At 39.4% G+C, this 15481-nt stretch overlaps 1 protein-coding gene across 1 annotated transcript in view; it reads right to left on the reverse strand.

Moving 5' to 3' along the window:
• The window catches only part of KCTD1 (potassium channel tetramerization domain containing 1), a gene marked incomplete at both ends in the record, with an annotated part of 45223 nt that extends 40074 nt beyond the window's left edge, over positions 1 to 5149 (reverse strand). Inside the window, one exon of the mRNA XM_084252797.1 lies at positions 4986 to 5149. Coding sequence (XP_084108923.1) covers positions 4986 to 5149 — 164 coding nt within the window. The remainder of the gene's footprint in view (positions 1 to 4985) is intronic.
• Between the last annotated feature and the right edge of the window lie 10332 nt (positions 5150 to 15481).

The following is a 15481-nucleotide window of genomic DNA, read 5'->3' on the forward strand; positions in this document are numbered from 1 at the left end:
CTCTTTCAGCTAAGACCCTGGCCTTAATACCACCTGATAGGTTTGGTTAATTAGCAATACTAGACCACATCCTGGTTTTCAAAAGTCCATGTCTGAATAACTATAATCACTATAGTTTCTATTGTTTTTGTTAGCCCTGACAGCAAGTGAAATAGTCCTAACTTTAAACTCAGATTGGTGTCTTCAGTCACAGAGTATTTCTTTAATATCAAACACACATGATTAAGATATTTCAGAGTGCCAACAGAAGGAGATTTTAAAGAGGCCATGTAATTTGATACCAATCTAAATTACTCTAACAAATTATTTAGATACTTAGGTTTTTTTTTTTTTTTATTAATGACGTTAATAATAGGCACTATGGATTTTTCAATCAGGTATAATCATGTCCGTCCTAAGATTCTCAGGGTAGGAGTACAAGCCCCACTTCCCTTCCAGGTGTCTAGGACTTACAATTTTTTAGAAATAGGCAGACTTCTCTGGAAGGGAGCAGTGTTTATCACTGAGATGGTGTGAAATCAGTTCTTGTCTCATAAATACGTCCAAAGAGCCGTTTTGCATCTTATACAAAACATTGGTAGAGACAGTGCCCACTGCTGACACATGCTATACTTCAATTAATTTGAAAACTTCAGGCCCTTTGGCTAAAAAAGGTCTCACGGTAGAAGTGAAAAACCGTGCAGATGATTAACCTTCTTATAAGATACAAAAGTCAACTTGCTTATTGAATTCCTGATCAGGGTTTACAACCCAAAAGAAAGTACCTGGGAACTCTGGTAACGAAAGAAATGAAGATAAGAAGGTATTTTCTTTTGTTGAATTACCATCATGGTGTAGCATGAAATATTCATAGAGGAAGAGGCCTATATTCGCTGGGTGTGCCCTACATCTCAGTGTTGTTCGAAGCCAGATGGTCAAGATCTTAGGGAAATTACAGAAATTCCTATTTTATTGGTCTGGGGCAGGGCATTGCATGGCCTTTTAATGCTTCCCAGGTGCCTCCAAGGTTCTGCTGGGTGGGCCATGGTAACACTTCTGGGAACAATATTCTAAAGATGGTCTTGAGTCAAGAGGGCAGGTTAAATAGACAGAATAAAAATCATTCCAAAATATATGAAGAATCCCCCCCCCCAAAAAAAAACCCCAAGAAATAAAACAACTATTAAAAAATGGGCATATCTGAATAGACATTTTCTGAGAGGCATCTAATCAACAGGTATAGGAGAAAGTGCATCACTCACATCAGGGAAATGTAAATCAATGCCACAACAATGAGATATTACTTCACAGCTGTGATTATGGCTATTATAAAAAAAAGGAAACAAAAATAAACAAATAACAAGTGTTGGGGAGGATGTGGACACAATGCTGGTGAGAATATAAATTGTTCAGTCACTACGGCAAACTGCATAAAAGTTCCTCAAAATGTTAAAAATAGAACCACCAGATGACCCAGCAATTCCATTTCTGGGTCTTTATCTGAAGGAAATGAAAACATTAACTTAAAAGATATACTCATCCTCATGACAAATACTTACAATAGTCATGATATGGAAGTAACCTCAGTGCCCATCTAAGCATGGACAGTAGAGAAAATGTGGTGTATATATCTACAATGAAACATTATTCTTAAAAAAAGAAAGAAATCTTGCTATTTGCAACAACATGGATAGACCCTGGGGGCACTATGTTAAATGAAATATAATCTCACTTATATGTGGAATTTAAAAACAAAAACACACCCATAGAGCCTAAGAACAGGTTATTGATTGCCAAGGCAGTGGGTGAAATGGGTAAATTGGTCACAAATACAAATTCCAGTTATATAATAAAGAAGTCCTGGGGATGTAATGTAAAGCATGGTGACTCTAGTGAATAACACTGTGTTGCATATTTGAGAGTCACTAAGAGCAAAAATTTTTTTTTTTTAAAGATTTATCCATTTATACATACAAGAGCTGGGACACAGGCCAGAGATGAGGGAGGTGAGAGTATCCACCAGAGACAGAGTGGGGAACAGAACAGGCAGACTGACTGAAACACACTGCTGAGGGGAGCAGCAGGCGAGACAGGAAAGGTCTGCTACACCATGTGGGTTTCTCCCTGGCCGGCTGGAGATAGAACTTGTGCTGCAGAGGCTGTGGATAGCTTCATAGTGTGATGCTTAATACCCTGCGCCACCAGGGAGGCCCCACTAAGAGCATATCTTAAAAGATCTCATCCCAAGAAAAGAACTATGCATTGGTGATGAAGGTTAACTTGACTTATAGTGGTGATCATTCTGTAACATGTAACTATCAAATCATTATTTTGTATACCTGAAATTAATACAATCTTATATATCAATTATACCTAAAAGAGGGGGAAAAGAAAGGAAGAGAGAAAAAAAATCAATAATATTTCATAATGGAATAAAAGTTTTTTGTAGGATCTTTGAAATTGCAGAAAGACAGTATCTTTTAAAATTACTTGTTGCAAACAAATCAGTGTTTGTACACTATACGTTTCCCCTTGAAGTGTCAGAAAACTGGATGCAGGCCATGGTATGTTTTTCATAATCACATTTAATCCTCCCAATAACCTTGCAAGAAGACACATATTTGTGTCTCTTTTACACGAGAGAAGACAGGCGTTTAGAAATGGCCAAACTGGGAGTGTCAGCATTCAAATCTGGGACTAATGAACCAGATTATTTCTGATGTTTGCTCCTGTGATACTGTGAGTGGCCCTGATGACAAGGAAGTGTAGAGAAAGACTGGAAAGGGAAGAGGAACAATTTCATCTCTTCTAATTAAGTTGGTGAAAGAGAAATTCAATTTATATTGCACACAAGTATCAGGCTGGGGGAAGGGTAGGTTTAATTAGATTTAAAAAATCTGGTTCGTTCAGAGCTGTCCCATGGAAACAAAAAGTGCTTTTTAGCAGCAATATTAAAAAAGTAAAAGAACGGGTGAAACTAACTTTAAATATATTTTATTAAACATATCATACTGACATGAAATCAATATGAAAATTACTGAGATAGCTCACATTTTTTTGTGCTAAGTATATTTTATAAGTCAAGGGCATTCCGATTTGGCCACATTTCAAAGGCTCCATGGCTGCATGTGGCTAGTGACTGCCACATGAGACAGTGCAGGACCAACCGAGTGCTGAGCTCTGTGGAATGTGATGCACTCTCAGGATGTGGATGACAAAGGACAAACAGTAGACCCTCAGCCACACCGACGGAAAGTGGCCAGAAGAAGACCCACCAATGAGACACTATTTTGGAGATCTTTTACTAAGCAGCACCAAAAGGGTGAAACTGGCCAATTATTTTCAGGGGAAATGAATAAGCAGAACCTCTCATCTTCTATTTTCTACTTTTACCAAAAGGCCAAAGGAACATCCCAAAGGCCAAACCCCAGAGGGATATGACTAGGAAGAGACCCACGCAGCTACAAGGAACACTGGAAGACAAACTACTGCTTACATCATACGTGAATGGTATTATCATTAATGTTTCTCCTGTATCTGAGTTTAAAAATCAGACTGGTGAATTTTGCCTCAGCTGAGGAGGATTTGCTTTTGGAACCTTTTTGTGTGACTTTTATCTAGAATTAAGTGTTCATCTGAAGAGGAATTTTCCACTGTTGGTGTTGCTATAGCAGATTATTTGAGGGAATGGATATAGACATTTTTCAAAAAATGCTCCTTATATAGTGATATCCTTGAGAAATACTGCCAACACCTAGCATCATTTTGTGGCTGCCACTACAGTGCACTTAGCGAAGGCGGGGACTCCATAACACTAATAACTGATTGATCTGATGATTTCATTTTAGAACATATAGTTTTTTGATAATTGGCTTACATCTTTTTTTTTTTCTTAGAAATTACTTCATTTTGGTTGTAGAAATGAAATCTGAAGATCAAGGGAAAATAATTCCTCTTTCTCCTCAACCTTCACCTTTCAGAAACTGTTAGGCTGTGGATTGAGATTTGGAAAAAACAAAAAACCAGTCTTTGGGCAGCTATCCAGATGACAGGGGTGTTTATGGAGTGCTATCTAGTTAGGCTGCAGGCTACCCGCTGTCTATACTTTGTAACTCATTCTTACAGGATACAATCGGGCCCTTTTGAAGCCCAAGCAGTGTGTTTCCATTTCATATGAGCAAAAACAAGAGGGGAAGCACTTTCATTTTCTGACAACAGCCCACATGAGCTCATGTCTCCTCCCCCACCCACACACAACCAGAGAAGACAAATGTCCTCCCAGGAGGGAGCACAGGCCCCCCATCTATGCAGAGGCTGGGGGTCGTCAGGGCTACAAAGTGAATGGCTTCCATGGAATTCCCTTAGAAAAGGTAGGTGCGTGTGGGAGGGGACACCTCATGATAAATGTACAGCATCTATTTGTAGGCCACTCTCCCCTTCCTATTTCCTTCTATATTTACTTACCTGGCATGAACTCTCACAAGCTCCATCACCCTTCCCTATTTTCGTTTTTTTTTTTTACACATGACTTTCCTAGCTTCCTGGACTTCTGCATACTATTCTAAATATACTATCTCACTGATAAGAGTCTCTCTCGTTCTTTTTTTCTTCCACAAATTGGTGGGGCAAGCGATCTTTTACAGAATTATATGACTTGATAAGAAACCATGTTTTAGGAGAAGAGGACATAGAAATCTCAGTGGGAGAAATGACTGTCCTTTTTGTACTACACTGAGAAAGATGAAGATCTTGAGTGAAATATCTTAGATCTCCATTCTCATGGGACAGTCGGATGTGGACCTTATTAAGCTGTGGGTCAAACTCCAACAGGTAGAAGACCTACGGCCACATCCAAGAGCAGCCTCAGTGGCAGGTGACCTGGACACTTTGGTGTCCTAACCCTTCCCTAACAAGGCCCGGCCGCTGTGCTGGTCAAAGGAAAAACAGTTAGATCATCAAACACATGCAGTCAGTTCTAAGTGGGAGTTTTCCGTTTTGTCAATTACCTGGATTCTGGGTATTTGGTGAGGGTGGCCAGGCTGCTGGTGTACATGTGGCCGCCCACGTCAATGTGGACGGGCGCATTGGATTTTGTGAGTTGTGCTGGAGTAGGAATGCCTTGGTTGTTCAGTGGAGATGCAGGAGATCTAGTGATCAGAGGTCTTGACATATTGGGCCGACTGTCCTACAGAGAGATAAGCAAGTTTAGACATGTTTTCTTTTTTCAGTGGAGAGAAAGGAAACACAAACATCATAAAGAATAAGCCAGTGACGAGTGGTGATACTCATTCAGCAATAAAATCTAGACAGCCATCAGGCTCTTGGCTTGTGATAAGACTATTAGAAAAACAAATTCTGCAACAAAGAAAAACTTCCCATGCTCAGAATCAAGGAGCTGAGCTCATGTTCACTTCAAGGCATCCTGAGCATTACCGCAGCTTGTTTTACAATCAATCCTCCTTGCATTTAGCAACTAGTAAATGGCATGTGGGGAAGTACCATTCATTCCAAATGAAAAGATAATCAACACTTAAAACAATACACATCTAAATATAATGTTTGCCTTCTCCTTCTCTTTGAAAACTTCTTTATTGCTATGCACTTGGAATAAATACATGCCTTTCAGCACATGTTCTGCAAAATGTTTTCTTCAATTTCTACTTTTCAAATCAGTAAGAAAGGGGTCACAACTGGCCTAGCCATGAGCACACACACTCAAAGTAACCTCGTAAATAGTATAAGTTCACCAGGCAACAGATCTAAACAAATAAATAAATAAAACCTCAACTAAACCTGCACTTTATCCAATTCGTTCCCTGCTCCCTATCCTTAAAACCATGGGCTTGGGGATATTTTGAAAAAAGTGCATCCTCCAGTGATAAGGAGGTGCTGGTGGGCCACAAGCAAGTTTCATGCAGAAGTTAAGTTCCCCAAGGTGGCATCAAGACAATGTCCATGGAGCACCAAGTTCCCACAGGCAAAGGCACAACATGAGCAAACGGAGCAGGAGGAGGCTGTCGTGTGGAGGCGGCAAGAACATGCTGAAGGAATTGTACTCTTGAAAATATAAAATATGACATCCTTTCCATGAATATAATAGAAATATTTCAAGCACTATCCAAGCATGGTTGATTGCTTTTACTTTTTTTTTTTTTTTAAGATTTATTTATTTATACAAGCACTGGGTACAGTCAGAAGCGCAGGAGGGTGAGAGGATTCACCAGAGCCAGAGTGGGGAGCAGAACAGGCAGACTGATGAAATACACTGCTGAGGGGAGCGGTGGGCGGCAGGAGAGGTCTGCGCGCCATGTGGGACCCTCGCCTGGCGGCCGGGGATCGAACCCGGGGCTGCAGAGCCTGCGGGCAGCTTCGCAACCCAGCACTCAACCGCAGCGCCACCAGGGGAGGCCCGGTTGATTGCTTTTAAATTAGAGCGCAGCCACAGACAAGTCAAGTCAGGTCTCTGACACTCCACTAAGGGGTCAAACATTTAGAGTCTACCACTGAGGAATAAGCTAAAATAGCATGTACATCTGACTTCTGCAAGACTAACATCATAAGTATATGCTTACGTTTATAATTTAGCCAAAGACTATTTTCAAACACAAAAGCCATGCGTGGCAAAGCCAGTGATAAGGCACAGGAAGGGAATTTTGAAAAATGCCTTTGTTGGAGATGACAAAGAGAAAACCATCTTGTTTTTGTGCATAAAACCCAGCATGATAAAATATAAATTTGCAAAACATCACAGATTTTATGATTTGAAACAGCTTTAGGGATCACCTGGGACACAACTGTTAGACTACTTAGCATTACCCACACGTCCGGGCAAGAGGGAACACACATGCTTTCTGAAACTCATGTCCACTATGAATGGGGGGTGACGGAGCCTTTCCACAAAATGTTGACCATCTGTGTTCTGCTCTTCTCCATACTGAACTAAACAGAGCCCAGGAAAGAGTTAATGTTTTATTTCTTAAATTGTGTGATGGATTCCTGGGTGTTCATTCTATTATTCCTCCTATGTTACAGCATATTCTTAATAGTACAAAATAGATATTAAAAAACACAAAAGGATGTTTGGAACACACAGAGAAAAGTGTTATTAAGAGGAAGTGGGCAGGTAAGAAACAAAGACAGTTGGCAGGAAATATAAAACAGTTAAAGGTTCAGAAAGATGAAAAGCAGCATTTTAAAAGTTGGGTGACAGAAAGCACGCTTTCTCTTTAAAAAATTCAATGCGACAATTTCTACTCTTAAGAAATATATACTACCTGACTTCCTTTTAGAAATGATTTCCTGGCTAAAGACACACTCCCATCCCCACAGCCCCTCCCTGTTTGTCTCAGCCCATCAGGGCACTTGCAAGGTCTGTAATAGTTTTTCAATTGGACACATTCTATATCTTGCCTGAGGGTGCTCAGGCGAAAATGAACAGATTTGCAGGGTTAATACTGTAGTTAGACTGTGACCTCATTCAACACAGCTCTAACACTGCAAGGTCTATATAACAGGAGAAAAAAATGAAAGCATAACTGATTGGTTGAAGGATTCCAGATTTCTCAGAATATATACCATTTACATTGTAAATCATAAATGTATGGATATTGCTAAATTTAAAATTAAAGCAGTGTTTCTTCAGTTGGGGTATGTGTGATGTAGGGTGGGCGTCCCCCTGAGCGAGCACACACACACATGCGCACACACACACACACTCCTCTCCCAAGGTGCACATTAACCCTTAAAGGCAAGGAGGGAGTTTCAAGACAGCTGGGCTCGGGTGGACTGGTAGGACTGTGAAGCATAACTTTGCCTTCCGAGAGCCTTTCTGGCTCTTTTAGACTCTCTGTTCCCCTTCTGGAAGCATTCCTGGTTCTGAATGTAGCCTTTTAGTTATCACCATTTTAGGCATTAACTGATATTAGCAAACAGGGTAAAGGGATTCCATTCAGTATTTTCTGTACTGGTAGAGGTTGAGAAAGAACTTTCAATATCTACAGGCTGGGGCCGGGAGACTTGGTGCTTGTAGTAGGCATTTAAATCTCCATTTCATCTACTGTAAATGCTTCATCTAACAATCGTGGTGACCCGTCCCCTTGCCAGTGACTGGAGCTGACTGCTACTTTCTCTTCTTTATCTGGACATTGACATCACCTATGCCTGCGACAACTATCTGCCTACCATCATAAGGATGAAGCCAATGCCCAGGATGGCTGAGAAGAGAGCTGGACAGAACCTGTGTCCTCACTAGTATTGCTGAATTACTAAATCCACCAACTCTGGGTCTCCGATCTCTAGATTTCCTGTTACTTGGGAAAATTAATTTATTTTTAAAGCTAACTTGAGATTTCTGTTACCTATCTTGATAAAGTATCCTTATTTTCACCCAGTTGCCCACCATGAGATCATTTGGGTTGGTAAGAATCATCAACAGCTGCCCGTGGAGAGACGCAACAGTTTCTATCAGATCATCAGCATTCTTCAACCCCATGTTTCTATTTGCTTTTCCATTTAATCATTCATCCTTTACATCTCAGTTTGCAATGTCTTTTAGTATTACTTCTGATGAGTTGAAAGCCATAAACTACTATCAGAAAGATTGCAAATGTCTGCGATGTGCCATCATCACGACTGAAGATCAGTTCAGAGTACTGAGGTGTCCACTGAAAAGAAAGCCATTTCTGAGAAGCCCCCTTCTAGAACAGAACCTTACCTTAGAGGAAAGGAAACCCATCCTAACATTAATCTACTTGGTTGTTGCCCCCTTCAGCATGTGGCCTACTGTTTCCTCCTTCTGGGATGTTTATTAACATACCCTAAGCGCCAGGAACTATACGAGGGGGTGAATGTACAACAGCAAACTTAACAGATTAGAGCCTGGCCTTGCTGGGCTTGTCTAGTGGGAGAGCGGAAACCAGGACACAAGCAGCTACCATCACGTAGCAGAAGGGGCCAGGCTACTTTGGCAGCTTAATGGAGGGGATACCTCTTCCAGGCTTGGGGTCTGGGAGGAGGGACAGGAAGGTTCCTGAGGTGGTATAGATTGAGATCTGATGGCTGAGAAGTCAACAAAAGTTGCGCTGCTGTAAGGAGGAACTCCAAGCAGCATTGCCAAGTCCCAAAAATGGGAGAACCTTCCCTTATTTTCCCCAAGGTGTAGGGATATTGCAGGAAACAGAAACTTATAAGATGATGGTATGAAAACAACAGAACTGACTTACAGTGAAAATAAAAAAGCCTCCTATAACATCCTTATGTCTGGAAAAGACGAAGAGGCAGGGAGCGAGTTGCTGGCTTTCCTAACAGCACTCTGCAACAGGATTTTCTATGAGAATGGAAACCTGTGTGCACCATTCAGTATTGGTAGCCACTAGCTATAGGTGGCCATTTAGGCTTTTTAAATGTGGCCAGTGTGGCTGAAATACCAAATTTTAGTTTACTGAAATTCATTTAAATTTTAATTTAGGTAATTAACTGTGACTATTGTATTGGACAGCACAGTAAACCATGCTTCTTAAGATATGGACATCCAACTCATGACAAAATGAACTTATCACTCATGTTTAAATGGAGAAGTGGGGGTGTTTTAGAAATGAATACAAACGATTATGACCCCATAACATATTCATTACCTATCCCCTTCTAACAGATTTCTCCCTCTACTGATTTTATAAAAATAAATTACCAACCATTTAGTGATCAAAAAAAAATACAACCCCTTTTATAGACACAGTGTCTACAGTGTGGGGAGGGCACCAGACAGAGAGCACAGCCTGTCTGATTCCATTCACAGGAAGATAGAGACAGCACAAGGAATCTCTGACAACAAAGCTCAGAACACTGGCCACTGGTGGGGCAGTCCTGGCAGGGAAAGGGGAAGAACCAGTCTTTCAGAAAGCTAGAAAAGTTCCACATCTGGCTCTGGATAGGTGCACAGTTTACATCTATGTACAATGCAAATTTATTCGCTTTATTCTAAGTTCTACTTAAAAAGACAATAAACCAAGAATGATCATGGGGGGGGGGTTGGGAACTCCTCCAATATAACTATGTAAACACTTCATTGTTCAAATACACATTTAAATTTCTGGGAACTACTCCCTTTTTTGAGGGGGGGAGAGAGAGAGAGAGAATTTCCTCTCTTAGGAATTACCAAATTTGAGTTAATTACTTTGACATGAAACAGTCCTCTGCGATTTTATTTTTAATTCTTCTTTGCCCTATTTCTATCCTATGTGGATTTTCCAGGCATGTTGATCAGTTTATCTTTACGATTCCATTTCCAATTGCTTTCAGTCCTTGGCTTCTTGTAGCTTAATCATCCATCTCACCTACCCAACAGAGCAGCAATGATTTTTTGGTAGGAGAATCCTTTAAGGGATTTGACTTCAGGCATTTTTCAAAAGAAGCTAATGAAAAATTTGCCTCCTAAATCTAACCTAGCTGTGTGCTGTTTGAACAGGAGTCCCAGGGGCACTGCCTTGAACAAATGAGCTGAAGTTTAAACTGAAAGTTTTAATGACTTTATTTGTTAAGAATGTATGCCCCTGTCTTATGTCATGTTCTGCTATCAAATTGGAGTACATTACCTCTTTCACTGGGAAAAGAAACAGGTTTCTCAGGGATACTTCTGGAAAAACATGTCAATAGTAAAATATATATCTGTATTATTTGATGTTGTAATTCATAACATTCAATAGAACAGTAAAGGAATTTAATATAAACCATAACTTTTCCACAAATTTCAAACTGCATTTCTCCCTGCCCCCCCCCACACACACGAGTAGCATCTACATCACAATGAAAGCCTAAAGTATGCTGATTAATTCTTTTTGCTGGTAGTTGGACAACCATTTAAGGCATGCCACTGCAAGTATCTTAGAAAAAGATATTGTTTCCTAGGATGGACATTTGTTATTTCTTTGGGAGTGTTATTTTAAGATGGTCACAATTTTACTGACTCACAATAATAATTTTTCTAGAAAAATGCCACTTTACTGACCATAGCTACTTAATCATGTAACAAAGACTCACAACCATAATGTCAAAATATTTTCTAAGAGGCCTCATTTCTTCATTCATTCAAGTAAGATTTATGGGGTTCCTACCATATAACAACCTTTACAGTCTCTATTGACTAACTAAAAAGCAGAATGACCCTGGGGAGAAAAATCTTATCACATTAATTAAAAAAAATGCTTGTCAGAGGTTGATGAGTAATATATGTATATAATATGTGTACATACACATATATGCATATAATTTATTCAGAAGACAGAGTCCGTCAATCTCTGAAGTCAACAAAGAATTAGACAAAATATATTCTGAGCATTCAAATTTTATGTAAACTCTTCTGCTCCAACATAGTAAAAACAACCATTATTTAAAGGTAAGATGCATTTAAAAACTTTATATAGTTGGGAAAGTCACCTAAACCGAACATGCAAAAGGTATATAAGAAAGTCTTGGTTATTGGAATCTGAAGACCTGGTTCAAGCTCACCCTTACCCTTTGTATGATTTTGGAGAGGTTACCAAATCTGAGTCCAGTTTCTTGGTTTCTAAGATGTGGATGAGCCTGCCCCCTCCTAGAGAGAGGTGAGGTCTGCAGTGGGTGAGACAAGTTTGTAAAGATGTACAGGCAGTGCCTGGCCTAAAGAGAGAAGAAGAAAGGGAGTTTCTTTCTTTTTGCACATGAGAAATGAAATTTGATGAGCCAGCACACCAGATGTACAGAGGAGCCTTCTTTTTAAAGTGGATGAGGAGGCAAGATCTGGGGGTGAGGAGTGTTTTATACTGATAAAAGCATTACATTGTGGGATAGAGACAAAAAAAAAAAGAAAAAGAAAATAGGACAAGCAGACCAAGTTGCTAGTTAGTTCTGTGCCTTGGATTAGAGGTTTGACCGGAAGTAGAGAAAAAAAATCATCACAGTAGGTTTATAAATTGAAAAGACACTTGAGCTGTATTTGCTTTTTCTTTTCAGATCAAAATCTTAGCTGACAGATTAAAAATAAATATAAAATTGGATGCATCAAAGCTGTTTCAAAATTATTAACAATTGTGTTGAATTCATCTGCAATGACTGTCTAGTTTGAAATAGCAAAATGCTACTCTTCTTGCTGTGCAACAGGAGGGGTTACTACTGACTATCTCTTTCCACGAACAATCTCTACAAGATATGGAGTAAGTGCCCTCAACGTGCCTTTGTGCTTTTTTTCTCTTTTTCGGAATGAAATATGTATCCGAGAAATTCCCTTATTAGATTACCAAGTTAGGACCGTGAAAAGAATGACTATTTGCCAAAATTTATCTGCTTTTTTCCCAAAAAGAACATGAACTTGAAAAAAGAGAACATTTTTATATAATTTTGCTGTGTTTATTATAGCTGAATTAATTTTTAAATTAGATTTCTTAGCTATTTTTAAATGTACTTAAAACACTGCAGAGTATTTTTAAATACACACTACAGCTCAACTATGGATGTCACTGATTAAAACAAAATTAAAACAGCATTAAAGTAAAAGCAGGTTCTGTAACAGTTGTATAGGAAAAGGCCATTTTTGCAAAAATATGTGTACCATGAAAAATTTTGGAATTAAATGCACCAAAATATTATTAGTAGGGGTTAGAACTGGCTGATGATGTTACAGGCAAATTTCACTTTGCTTTTATTCTCTTGTACTTTATGGCACTGAATGTATATTACTTTAGAAATGAAAAAATGCTGTTTTGAAACATTAAAAAACATCAATATATTGCCCAATGAAATCTAGTAGTACATACTAGCACATTGCTATAGTTTACCTCCATAATCAGGATTTTTTTTTGACATTTAAAACTGAAGCGCTGAATGAAGAAAAATAAATGGAACTGAACTTAGGGATAATACTTCCTTTCCCTTTATTTTCTTGCCAGGGAGGAAATGTGTGGAACAGAAAATTAAATGGGCCTCAGGTCATGGTAAGCTCATATTTAGCTGACACAGAAGTCTATTTAGTCTGGTTCTGAAAAAAAGGGTCCGCAGGAGCCTATCATTTCCACACTCTTGGGAACTATCTGGTCGTCTGGCCCCACCCCCAAGTCCCCTTGGTACCCAAATGGAAAACACAGCAAATGCAAACTGACAAAAGTCGTGCACACAAACCTCTTGCACTGGCCTTCGGTACGTGTGTTCTTGGAAGGGAGATGCTAATGGCAGCAAAGGTTGGCAATGAAACAGTATCTAACACTCACAGAGGGCCTTCTAGTCTGAAATCAGAAACCTCTGCACAATATTAGGTATTATCACCATTTCACAGAGAAGGAAGTTGACTCTGAGGTCAAGTGGCTTGCCCTATAATTATCTAGTAATGAATTTACTGTGATATCTTACACGCTGGGCACTGTGTACCAGCATAAGGTTACCATTCTCCATTACTAGGGTAGCCATGCTCTGGGACTTTCAGAGAAAAGGGATGGATTTGCCTTGCTCCGTCCACATTCTTACACTTGTTCTGTTTTGGGTTGAACACAACTGGAGGGAAGCAAAGATGGCCAGTGGTCTGGCAGAAGGCAGGAGCCAGCAGGCCCAGGAAGTGGACACCTACCCCCGGAGTGGACTCTTATTTCCCCATCATGGAGAACTTACATTTTATTTAACTCCTTTAACTGGTCGTCCTAGATGTTAACTGCAGGATACATCTGCCCCTTAACAGACAATCTACTTGACTTACTGACATCTTGGATGCGGTCATAAAAATTCCTTGTTCAATAGTGTGTCAAAACCCCTCCTGCTAACCTTCCTTTAGTCTCTGGGAAACTCTTCATAAATTCTTAGATAGTTATTTACTTGATCCTTCTGCATTAAAAAATAAAATTGGGCCTCCCTGGTGGCGCAAGGGGTTAAGCACAGCACTGTGAAGCTATCCGCAGCCTCTGCAGTATGAGTTCGATCCCCACCATCCAGACCTCTCCTGTCTCGCCTGCTGCTCCTCTCAGCAGTATATTTCAGTACATCTGCCTTTTCTGTTCCCCACTCTGTCTCTGGTGAATTCTCTCACCCCCCACACCTGGGCCAGTACCCCAGCTCTTGTATGCAAATAAATAAATCTTTAAAAAAATAAAAAAATGAAGATACAAAGATCTGTAAATCAACATAATCTAACTTATGTAACAGGTGTGCTCATAAAGTTCATTTGCTCATTTGTTCATTCATTTAGGAAATGCTGACTCGCTTGTCTATTTGCTGCTGAGTTATGGCATTGTCGAAGTGAAATTTTTAGGGAGTTAAATCTAATTTGGGAACTATCCATATACACAGAGAATTCCTAATAAGAGAGACCCATGTAAATAAAAAAAATTAAGTTACACTTTAAATGCTAGGAGAACTACTTACTGACATTCTTAAGCAAATTACTCCGAGGGTAAACAATACTTTGGAACAGTAAGAAAACAAAACAAAATAAAAACAAACCAAAAAAAAAAAAACAACAACCCCAAAACAACAAAACACCACTCCTGTTTTTATGAATCCAGGGCATTTACTTTTTAATAAGACATACTTATACTTAGCAAATTCACATTACAAGGATCATACTCCTAACTTTTGACTCAATTATGAACTCAACTAGTTCCAGTGCTTCTAACAGTGCTGACATTGTTTCTGAGCTTAAAATTTCCCTAGGAGGAGACCCAAATTTCAGTCTGAGCCATGTCACTGATGAGTTATATGGCCTTGGTAGATTATTTCATCTCTCACTTCAGTTTTCCCATTTACAATATAAGCAATTGGACCAGACGGCCTATAATATTTTTAAAAAATATAAACCATGGAGATACAAGTATCATAACAAGTTAGCATTTTAGGAGGTCAGAACTAAAATTCAAAATTTCTTTGAAAGAAAGCAGAACTAGTCATGAAATGAAAGGCATTCCAAAAGTATGAATGTTTAAAAAAAAAAGGAGAAAAAGACGCCAACAGAGATTCCTTAATAACCATAGCATTTTCTCTAGCTGATGAGGAAGATTAAATTTTAATCACTGCAGATTTTGATCTGCCATCACTGACGGGAGGAAATGGCCAATAAAATATGATGCTAATGAGCAGAATGTCTGCCTATTTCTGAGAGATTCTTAGCACTGTGTTATTGGACTATTATTTATATCGCAATGTTTTAAATGACTGAGGTGGTCTGGAAGCAGCTTATTTGAGATTACCTTACAGAATAGAAAAAAAATTGTTTTAGTGATATAAAATGGATGTTTTTTAATAAAGAATCTCTTGTAAGCAGAGTCAGTGTCATCTTTTCCAAAAGATGAACTGAGTAATAAAAAGGGGCGGGGGGCGGTGGTGGCAGAGGGAAATACTGACATGTCACAAACAGGAGCCTATCAGTGAGCCAGCAAGGCTTCTCCTGGGTGAAATCTGGTGCTGGGTGGGATCTTTATCCTCAGAATATGAAGGATATGATGCTCTTCTGAGCCATATGAAGACTGATGCTCTTCTGGCTGCTTGGGCACTC

This window comes from Talpa europaea (genome assembly GCF_964194135.1).
Source record: "Talpa europaea genome assembly, chromosome: 13".
Lineage (NCBI taxonomy): Eukaryota > Metazoa > Chordata > Mammalia > Eulipotyphla > Talpidae > Talpa > Talpa europaea.